Here is a 12,171-nt window from a genome sequence, read left to right on the forward strand (position 1 = left end):
AACTAAATAAACGGGCTATTCAGTTCGTGTTTATTGGCTTTTTCTCTTACTGTTAACAGTAGAATAAAGCAGCCCTCTGTACCACTGCATTTCTGGCCCAACAGGCATTTCTGGCCCAATTGGAATTTCTAACCAGTGGGCCAGAAATTCAATTGGTTCAAATATATTGGGCAGAAATTCAAGTTGGCCAGAGAGGGTTGCTTTTCAATTAAATCAATTACCACTTTGGTGATAGTAATTGTTACTTGTCACCAAAGTGGTTTAAATTGTTTTCTCTCTCTCTCTCTCTCACACACACACAACAATCTTTCTCACACACACACACAATCTTCTCTCTCTATCTTATCCCTGTCTCTTTCTCTCTCCTTTCTCTCTCCTTTCCTCTTTCTTTTTTTCTTTTCTCTCTTTCTCCTCAACCCTTTCAATCAAAAAACTTTTCTTTAATATTCCCACACGAACCCAAACTTTTGATCTCGCTTAGAGGCGCTTATATTTATTCGATTGCAACAAATAATATATGTTTCTAAATCAACTTTTCGAGCTCTTTCCAATGGTACAGTTTTGAGACGATTGCATTTAAGAATAAAAATTTAGAATTTCTTTTAACATTTTTGTCTTAGCAAATTGAAAGTTTATTTTTCAAGGATAAAACCAATCTACTTGCTGAATGCCTTAATGGCAAGCTCTAAAATGGATACAATTATCTCTTTGTCTTTGCGATTAATATATTTATTATGAGCAAATAAAAATTCAAACTTTTTTTTTAGCCGTAGATCATCAGACTCTCCAAAAACCAATGTTGCTGGTTGTTCATAATAACCTTTTTTCTTACTATTTGCAGAAGATGGTGTTGATGATGATGGTGGCTGTGGTGGTAAACTTTGTAGAGGTGGATGTGGTGGTCGAGTTGGTGGTGGTCGAGTTGGTGCTGGTAAACTTCCTAGAGGTGGATGTGGTGGTGGTGGTCGAAATGGAGGCACAATGTAGTTATAATACGGATGGTTTCTGGTCACTTTTAGTGGAACAGCTTTAGTCCGAGGATCAGAAGGTCTTGTCCTATCCTTGGTCAAATTTAGAGGTTTTCACCACAAGCAAGCAACAGTTAGTGGGATACACAACTACAGTCCTGGGGACTTTGTCAAAAGGAATCAATGTATTTTTTGTCAACAGATTCTAATGGTGGTGGTGAGGATGGTGATGACATTGTAAGGCAATAGAACGAATCAAAATAATGAAGTAAGTCAAATGAACTAAGGTCGAAAGTGAAATGACTTAAAACTTTCAAAGGTTATAAATAGTGACCATTTAGCCACGCCCACTTACAATTGACCAATGGTATTTTATCATTGTTTTCATGTAACAATTAGCTTGTTATTGCGCAATCAATTAAGCTAATTGATTACGCTAATTGGTATAACAATTAACTCTTGTTAATTAGAGATAATGATTATATAATAAGTACAGTTGTACTAAATAATCATTATTATTAATTAACGATTATAACTATTAGCTCAATAGATTAGTGCATTGTTATATAATGATGTATAACATAAATTTAAGTGTTAATTAGTGCATCTCAGTGTATATTAGTGTAATCTATGTATGTTCACAGGACAATTAACTACAATTAAGAAATATATTAATTGATAATACACTAATGTAATAGGGTAATGTAGATGATTCCTATGTCAATTAATAATGAGAAATGTACTAATGACAATTATAGTGTATTAATAAGTGTCTTAATTAACTCAACGGTATATTTACATGTACTTTAATTGAATCTTATTATCTAATGATATGATTGGGTAGCTAATTAGGAAGCTCTGCCCATTTTATCTTCCTTCTCAGTATATAAGGAAGAGGTTGCAGAAAATGCTCATCATTCAACAACACTCTTCACTCACTGATCTTTTGAGTAAGTAATCATTTTGAATACTCTCTTAAGGTTATAGTTCATCTACATACACCATCTACATACACCATCTACATACCATCTATCATCTACATACACCATCTACATCTACACCATCTACATACACCATCTACATACACCATCTACATCACCATCTACACACCATCTACACACCATCTACCATCTACATACATCTACACCATCTACATACACCATCTACATATACACCATCTACATACACCATCTACATACACCATCTACATACATCTACATATCTACTATTGATATGGATGAAACTGTAAGTGATGTTTCTTATATATTGACTATTCTCTTTTCATTAATATCAATAACTTTACATACAAAACAGACTAAGATAATACCATTAGAGACTAATTGGGATTTAGATGACCCAAGGTTCTTTCCAACAGCAGTATTCGATTATATCCTTGAAGCTATGGATCTTCCTGTACCAAACTACTCTAATCCGACTCGAAATCAGAAAGCAGCCCTAAGACGAAAGTTACGTAATGCAGATATAAAATCAAGGCCAAATGGAGATATGGGAAAAAACTTTATATACACAAAGCTAGCAAGAAAATACTTTTGTTCATCCAATAAACTTATTAAAAAAAGTAAAGAGGTTGCTACAAAACCAATCAATAGTAATGAAATTTCATACTAATTATGGTTTATTTTGTAAATTGAGAGAGAAATCAGCTAAGCAGAGACAAAATGCTATCAAATATGATAAATTGACTGAAATGAAAAATAAATAAAATTTTAGTTAATCATTATAATTTTGAAATAAAGTTATTGGTATTAATGAAAAGAAAGTCATCTCTCATTCAACTTATATTCTATTATAATTAAAACGCTTTTTCACAGATTTATAGATGTGATTATTGTGGAGTAACTAAGGTTCGGTTGAAGATCTCTTCATGCACTCATGTGCTGGTTATGATAAAGAGATCGACATCAACTTGGATGAATATCGTCTACCGATTGCATCACCACAGCAAGAGCCATCCTTTATGGATATTGATAATGTGGAAAGACATTTCACGTGTTTATTCTGTGACTTTATGGCCATTGACCAAGAAACACTTAATTCTCATGAATGTCCCAGTGCTCGCGTTGAACAAGTAGATCAACTATTGATGCAAACTTGTGATCATTGCTACTATATTAGTACAGATTTAGAAGAGTTCCTCAGCCATGAATGTGATGGGGTTAAGGACTGAAGACTGGGAAGCCATATAATATGTGAGGAATGTGATTTTGTTGCTGATGACCATTCATCACTGCTTTTACATGCTTGTCAAGAAAGGAGTATAACACCTTTATCAATATACCATCAGTGTGATTATTGCTCATACAACACAGAATCTACTCAAGATTTTCTAAATCATAACTGTCAAAACTCTTCATTCTTCTGTAAATTTTGTTACTTTGAAACAAACTCTGAAGAAGATTTCATCAATCATGTTTGTTCAAACATCCAAAATGATGATAATGATGACCATCATACAATTGATCAACCTTGCAGTTCTACCTGTGAAAAGTGTTCTATGGATGTTAGTCACGGTAATGAAGTTAATAGTGAAAAAAGGTCGTTGGATACATCTGCAGATGAAGGTGAAGTATTGAAGAAAGCAAAGCTGGATCAGAAAAAAGCAAAATATCGCTGTCATCATTGTCATCGTGGATTTGAGAGAAAATGCGTTTAAATCGCACGTTGAATGGTGTGAAGCAAGAATTGAGATAAATCCTGTGCAAGTTCCATATGCAAATCAAAATTTCGATTTGATTGAAAGTGCTTTCAATAAATTTGTTTGTTACCAAAATGCAAATGTTCAACAAGTTGATATTGAACAAGTGAAAATGGATTACAGTGACGAAATAAAATCAATAATTGAAAAATATCTCGATGAGCATAAGTGTATTAAATTTTCTATTGTTGTTGATGTAGTCTTCGGGCATCCTGTTGATATCGATACTACTCTACGAAGGTGCTTTCATTCAATACTACACTCTGTATTAATGGCTGATGACATTCATATAAAAATTGTGAATGCTTTTGAAGAGATAAAAGAGCTTATTGAGCAACACACTGAAAGAGGAAGTGGATGGCATTTATTGTATTTCAAAGATATACGATTGAAAATCGGTAAATATGTGCCTCATCGTGGTGGATGTAATCACTTCAAATTACCAGCTGGCTTGAGCAAGAAAAAATGTCTTCTTAATATTAAAACTAAGAAAGATTGTTTCATTTATTCGGTATTGGCCTATCTTCACCCTCATACCAATAACCCACAAAGATCAAACAAATATGATCAGTTTAAACAAAATTACGATATAAGTGACGTTCTTGGTGAAGTTACTCTCAACCAGGTCAACTCTTTTGAGAAAAAGAATAATCTGTCTATAAATATTTATACTTATAACATTGATGAAAAATGTCTTATCCCATTGAAAATTTCTGAACGTATAAGTAATATTCCAATCTTACTGTTTTGTATGATAATCATTATTATAAAATAACAAATTTTAATAGATTAGCAAGCTTCAAAAACAAACATGCATCTCATCATTGTTATCGTTGTCTCAACTCATTCAGAGATGATGCGAAATTACAAGAACACTTTGCGTATTGTATAAACATCTCACCTCAACGTATAACCCTTCCAGAAGCAGGAACACCTCATGCAACCCTGAAATATAAATCTTATCATAAGGAAATCCAATTTCCAATCGTTATTTATGCTGATTTCGAAACACTGTCTATAGCTACTAATGATGGGACATCGAAAGATAGAACATTGCCTGTTTGCAGTTATGGCTATGTTGCTATTGATTGGAATGATAAAATAATTGAAAGCAAGTTTTATCGTGGTGAAAATGCTGGTGTAAAGTTCCTGCAAAGTATTATTCCCTACAGGAAAAATTCAAAGATTTAATTAAAAGAATCAGCAAACCCTTAAAAATGACTACAGTTGATACATTTTCTTTTGAAATTGAAACTTATTGCCATATCTGTCACAAACCGATGGGTAGTGACAGAGTTCGTGATCATGATCACCTGACTGGAAAATATAGAGGAGCCGCTCATAGTAAATGCAATTTGGCTTATAGCTTACCATCAAAAATTCCTGTAATCTTTCACAATTTAAAAAATTTTGATGGCCACATTATTTTTCAAGCTTTGGATGCAGAGATGGCTAAAGATCTGAAAATTATACCACATACAATTGAAAAATACATTTCATTTTCTTTCCAAGATTTTATTTTTCTTGACAGTTTTTCTTTCCTTCCCTCTAGCCTCGAATCATTGGCAGATAATCTGATTAAAGAAACAAAGTTATCGTATATCAATCAAATTTTCAATAATAACCAAGAACTACTTTTGAAGAAAGCAGCTCTTCCATACGAGTATATCGATTCATTTGAGAGATTTGATGAAACGAGTTTACCTGAATTAACTTCATTTTACTCATCACTGAAAGATGATACTATTTCAAGCTCTACATATGAACATCTAAAAGAAATATGGCAAAAGTTTGATTGTAAAACCTTGGGGGATTTACATGACATATATTTAAAAGTAGATGTGCTTTTGTTGGCTGCCGTTTTTGAGAATTTCCGCAAAGTAAGTTTCCAACATTTCAAACTTGATCCGTGTCATCATTATTCAGCACCAGGATTGTCATGGACAGCAGCCTTGAAAACAACATTTTCAAAGGTTGAGTTAATTACTGATGTTGACATGCTGATGATGATCGAGAAAGGAATTCGAGGAGGTTTAACGGTTGTGTCTAAACGGTTGTGTGAAGCTAACAATCCTTCTGTGCCTGACTTTGATGAGAATAAAGAACATAACCATATTCTCTACTTTGATGTCAACAATTTATACGGCTATGCTATGTCACAGTCATTACCACATTGTGATTTTGAATGGATAAATATTTCTATGATAAGAGATGTTCATCAGTTATTAACCATGTGTTCAGATTCCATTGGAATCATTCTAGAAGTAGATTTAGAATATCCAGTCAATCTCCATAAAGAACATAATGATTATCCTTTGGCTCCACATAAACACAAAGTGAATTTGGACATGCTGAGTCCTTACCAACGCGGTTTATTGACTCGAATGAAAACAACATCGTTGATTACACACCGTCCGACTCAGAAGTTAATATCATCGTTTTTATTTAAAGAGAAGTATGTTGTGCACTACAAAACACTTCTTTACTATTTGGAAAAGGACTCATTGTGAAAAAAATACATCGTGCGTTCAAATTCCAGCAAACTCCATGGTTAAAACCGTATGTCGATTTCTGCACAAGTAAAAGACAGGAAGCAACAAATTCGTTTGACAAAGACTTCTGGAAATTAATGGTAAATTCGATTTATGGAAAAACCATCGAAGATAAACGGAAACATAAACAAGTCGATGTTGTTTTTCAAGAAAATATTGCACTGAAAAGATTAAGATCTGAATTATGTCAACAGTTCATCATAGTTGATGAAGGAAAAATGGTGTTTGAGTTAATTAAACAGAATGTTTTTCTTAATAAGCCAGTTGCTGTTGGATTTGCTGTTTTGGAATTGGCGAAGCTGAAAATGTTCGAGCTACATTATGACTCTTTCAAAAAGTTTTACAACAACAAAATTGAACTACTTTATACCGATACTGATAGTTTAATCTATAATATAAAAACTGCTGATATAATTTCCGATCTTAAGCACTTTTCACATATTATGGATTTTAGTAACTACCCAAAGGAGCATCCTCTGTATAATAATGATCATGAAAGAGCGATTGGATACTTGAAAGACGAGATGGGTGGTGAAAGTATTCATAAGTTTATTGCTCTTAAGCCAAAACTTTACGCGATGATTACTGATTCTGGTGAGAAAAAGAAAGCTAAAGGTATTCAAAAATCCACCGTTAAGAAGGACGTTACATTCAAACAGTTTCTGGACTGTTTGCAGGAAGAAATTATACCCTCCCGAGTACAAAGAAGACTACAATCGGACAAACATGTTATAAGTTTGTTACGAAATAAAAAAATAGTAATGACTCCTTTTGATGATAAAAGATATTTATTGGATGATTCTATCTCATCGTATGCATTTGGTCATGTTCTTACAAAATAATTTTCTTATATAATAATACACTAACATTTCATTCTCAATATGTAAACATTTTTTCATCATTTTATAAAACTTTTTTTGATTATTTGCCATTATTATGAATAAAATACAAAAATAACCACATGCAATTGATTCATTCGCTTGAAATTTTATTTTGTTATATGTATATCCTCTCGAGTTCTTTTCGATAAAAGAAAGAATATGACTCATAGGCTGTCGACCGAATGAGTCAAAATAATGTGCGTTTCTTTTATTATCAATATATATTGCAACCCAGTGACTACCATCCATATAATGAGGATCCAAGTTCACAACAAGTGAAGCTGGTACTTTAACAAATCTTGGTAAACAGTCAATTGGGAATACACCTTGAAAGTGAACTATACGACTTAAAAGTTTAATTATATCAGTTGTAGTAAGCATCTCAATAGTCTAATGTAACAGTTCTATTTTCATCGATAGTTATGAGATTGTCAAATTGTCCAAATATGATTGCTTTGATAGGTTGTGCGATAGATCTCGAAAACTTTACTTGAAGTCTTATAATACCTCTTCTTATTAAAGATAGTGTACCGTTCTCAGCCCCAATAGATCCATCAGGTGATAAATCAAAAGCGAAAAGTGTTCTATTTTCTTTAAATTGATCGTAAGTTATCTGCATCTGCGGATGACCCTCATCTTGATTCATGAAACGATAAAGATTGACAAATTCTCTCATGCAAAATCCTTCAGTAAAGTTGGGAGTATAAGGGATACTGGGTATCATATTTCCATCAACATATAAAGCTAAAAAGTTTATATTATAATTCTTGAAGATGAATGGATCATCGTCATATGACCCACTGAATGCAGCTTCATCAACAAACCCGATAATAACTCTCCGTGGTAATATACCACTGAATACATTTTCCACTGCAGCAGCGCTTAGGTTAGGTCCAATAGTAAAGCAACGTGTTTCATTTCTCGTAATAAAATATTTTGCGGGTGCTGTTTCTAAACCCTTAATCACACTAAGAGCAGCATCAGGGAATAGTTTGACTCTCTTGATGTGAAGACTTACATAGTTTATTTTAATTTTGTATTTTTTATCGTCTGATCTAACCAGTGCGAATCCATCAGAGCTTTTCGTGAATCTGAATGCAATCGGAACAGCACTCATAATCAATTTATCTTGTTCACAAAGTGGCAAATGCAAGCGAAAAAACAAATCAAAATTTTTATTTTTAATTCGATCTTCATCTGCGATTTCCATTCTCCCTGTATCTGCTGCTGTTGGGAATCGGAAGAGTTCATCTTCTAATAGTGCTTGATAATGGTACATGTTGTTGGCTGGTGATGTGTTTATACTGCCCAAAATAAATCAATTTGTTCAAATATAGCGTTTGCAAAATTAGCAACTGGCCTGACTTTGTTTACTTCTCCGATAGGTTTGCCATCTTCAGTTGTAACTGAAACTAACAAGTGCAACATAGTTGCTTGTAGATCTGTGAAATCATCACTAGCTGGAACATTGATTTCGAAACTCGCACCATTGTCAAGACTTGCATTAGGTCGATATTCTACTTCATAAGATGAATCAATTGCTGTTTGTGTTGGCGGTATAGCAAAGACTTCGAGTTCAGATTTACTGACCGGAATAGAGGATGAATGGAGATACTCCATTTCTATTTATTCAAAAATATCTTTTCTCTTTTACTTTTTTGTTTAGGTTTAGATTTAGATTTCTTATACCGTTTTTTAACAACTTTTTGCTTCTTTTTCTTTTGTTTTCTCTTTCTTGTAATCTTTTTTTTCTTACTCTTGAAACCTGATCCTTGTTGATCAAAAGCTGATTCGATTTCTGATAACCCACGCTTAGCTGCAGATCTTATACCTTCTTTTCCTCTAGTTTTCAAAGCTTCCTTAAACTTTTATCATCTAGAACATCTTTACCTACATTTATTCCAGTCTTTAATAATTCCTTTCAAAAACTTCAAAATCGGAATGCCAATTCTTCTGAATATGCTACCAAACCCATAACCTCTCTGATAAGGCTGACCTCGGTAGATTGTTATATCGTCGAAACCCTTTCCTGCTTGTTGCTTGAAGTGACTTGTAAAATCACTGTCGCATGCACAATAAACTTTACGATCCATTCTTATGTTAACTACTAGTTCCAAAAAATTCACTGAGTTACTTCTTATATAGTTTCTTTTCTTTTAAAGTGTAAACTAATGTGTACTCTTCCATCTATGAATTGTAACATATTTCCATTTTCATCACGTAAACTGATCGTTATATTATCTAAATGTGTTAATCTGACAGGTAGATAGTTAGGCTTGTTATAAAAGATATGACCCAGATTATCATTTTTGTCTCTTAAAAGGGTACTACTCTTAAAACCCGAGCATTTGTATCACCAACGAAATGTTCATGAATGATATCAGTATAAATGAATAGAAGATGTGACTTTATTCTGAAATCATAAGTAGTTTGTGCTCTACACGCGATTGCTTGTGAGGCTAACACTGCAAGAAATTGCCTATTATAGTCATATTCATGAAACCCTATTAAACGATAAAAATATTTACTATGAAATACTGGGATCATTATTGCAGCAGCAGACATTCCTCTTGCTACTACAACTTTATCATTTTCTAAATAAAGTCTTGGTGGTTCAGCTGCTTTTATGAATTCTTCTGACTGTTCACCTTCATCTTTGAGAAAAAGTTTTACAATTTCCTCATTAATTTTCTGTAAAATACTGTTTACAGTGTCACGCTCATTGAATAAAATTGAAGAGTTTGCTCCTGTAATTTTATCTCCTGTTTTATGATCTTGATATATAATGGTGAAACTCACAGTTTTACTTTCTGTTTTGAAATTCAGCGGGTAGAAAACTTCCTGAACACCTACAACCCATTCTCCATTTAATGATAAAGGTTGTGGCAGTTTATTCATGAAATTCGAAAGAGTGTTATTAGGGTAAATTTGCATAGATGCATTACTTACAACATCTATAAAATATTCACTTGCGTTTTTCAACATTCTCAGCGGGAATCCAACTATTGAACTTTTCTGGGTATGAAATCCACTTGACAAAATACTCAGTCTTTTTAGTTTTTGGGTTTTTTCTAGTCTTTAATATTTTAATATCCAATAAGTCTGGTTTATCAGTCCGTTGAATCTCCCAGTGATAAAAAATCGATGTAATATCTTCACCTTCAAGGTCTTCAAGTTTGTAAATGTAACCTTGAGGAGTCTTTTTAGCTTTAATAACTTTAAATACCTCTTCTGACCAATTGTTTGTTGAACCCTTTTCAAAAACACCTTTCTCTCTTGTTATTCTTACAAAATCACCAACACTAAGCGGTTTAACTTTTGATGTGGACTTAATATGTGTTTTTCTTATATTAACTATTGCAAGTGTGGTGTTATTTGAGTTTACTTCACTTGGTTTCATACCAATTGTCCTGTGAAAAGAATTATTGTAGCTTGCTACTATATCATCAAGTGCATTAATGTAATGATTGGTGTTATTTGCATGTAAATATCGATATATTCTGCTTCTTAAAGTTCTATTAAATCTTTCAGCAATTGCACATTTTATCAACCCGTCAGTAGCTTTAAAATGATTTATACCATTACTATCCATTAAAAGCTTCACATTGGAATTGATAAACTCTTTCCCTTGATCAGTTTGTAATTTCTTAGGTTTACGACCTTTATTGAAAATACTCTTGAATGCGTTGGTAACAGAGTTTGCAGATTTATCATGAAGTGGAACTGTCCAGGCATAACGACTCAGTACATCTATTACAACCATTATGTATCTGTACCCATTATTTTCTTTAGCAAGCCATGTCATGTCTAATAAATCAGCTTGCCATTGCTCATCAATGAAATCAACTAAAATTGGAACACGAAGAAACCTTTTTCTGGCTTGTTTGAATAAAGAATGAGTGTTTTGCTGTGTTAGCCATTTAGCGACATCTTTGTACTTTATCTCAGGATACAATGAAGATACATGATTATACAACCTTTTTAATCCACCTAGAGATCCTGGTGATTTCGGATCATAATAAATTTCTTTCAAGATGTCGTCTTTAGATCGTTCCATGTCAACTTTACTATACTGTTCTTTGCTTTCTTATTACGAATTAAATGTGCTATATCACGGTTGTTTTCTTTTATAGCTTTCAATACACGGATAGTTGCAGTAGGGTATGAACGAGAATGTGGTTTGTTAAGAAAAGAAATCACATCATTTATATCACTTCCTTTTATCTTTTTCCCTTTTTTTGTAAGCACCATGCCGTCAGGAGAGATCAAATCGTCAATATTTCTTAACGCGAGAATTAATCTATCATCTTCGTCTTGTTTATTTTCAGCATTTTCATTTCTGAACTATTATCAGCTGCAGTCAAATTGAATGTTTTACTTGTATCATGAACAGCCAGGTTGGGTTTTATCTCTGTTGGTTCTGATTTCATATGATCTATTTCATTTACCAACTTTACTTTAAGATCTGGTTCAAGATCAGCATTAATTATATTAGTTGTTGTTGTTTCTTTTTTATTCGTCAGCCTATTGAACTGATCTTCTGGAAGCAATATCATCCGCTTGAATACATTCATTTAAAACTTTCTCAATCAGAGATGAAGCTAATACACTGATAACTGGTATGAGTAAATTCTGTAAAATCCTCCTTTCTGTTTTATCAGAATCTTTTGTTGTACAGAATTTGAATGTTTTGACTTAGCAAATCTACGTAAAAATTCTTATACCTTTTAATTTTCTTTTTCTTTACCCACAAGAGCAATTTTACCAGATAGTAGTTTTTTATGATACAATGAATAACTTTTATTAAATTACGTGGTCCATTAGCGAAAACTTTCTTTCTCTCTTTAACATTTTTGCCTTACACAATTTGCGTAACCATGGCAAACATTTAATGCAATATTCAACACTCATCTTTGAATTAATCCTTACTGATATTATTTTCTTATATAATGATATATGCAGTAATGTAATCTTTTTCTCCAAGTACATTTGTGAGAAGTCTAAGTTTCTCAGGTGTAAAGGGTTTTAGATCGAAAAATATGTACGAATGTGGC

The 12,171-nt window shown here is 32.9% G+C and overlaps 1 protein-coding gene across 1 annotated transcript; it reads right to left on the bottom strand.

The window, feature by feature from the left end:
* Positions 1-7,499: 7,499 nt before the first annotated feature.
* Positions 7,500-8,234, bottom strand: LOC128391214 (uncharacterized protein F54H12.2-like). Its single transcript, XM_053351063.1, has one exon. The coding sequence runs from the start codon at positions 8,232-8,234 to the stop codon at positions 7,500-7,502; it is 735 nt and encodes a 244-aa protein (XP_053207038.1).
* Positions 8,235-12,171: the final 3,937 nt, after the last annotated feature.

Source organism: Panonychus citri, unplaced genomic scaffold (assembly GCF_014898815.1).
Source record: "Panonychus citri isolate SS breed McGregor unplaced genomic scaffold, ASM1489881v1 Contig00134, whole genome shotgun sequence".
Taxonomy (NCBI): Eukaryota; Metazoa; Arthropoda; class Arachnida; order Trombidiformes; family Tetranychidae; genus Panonychus; species Panonychus citri.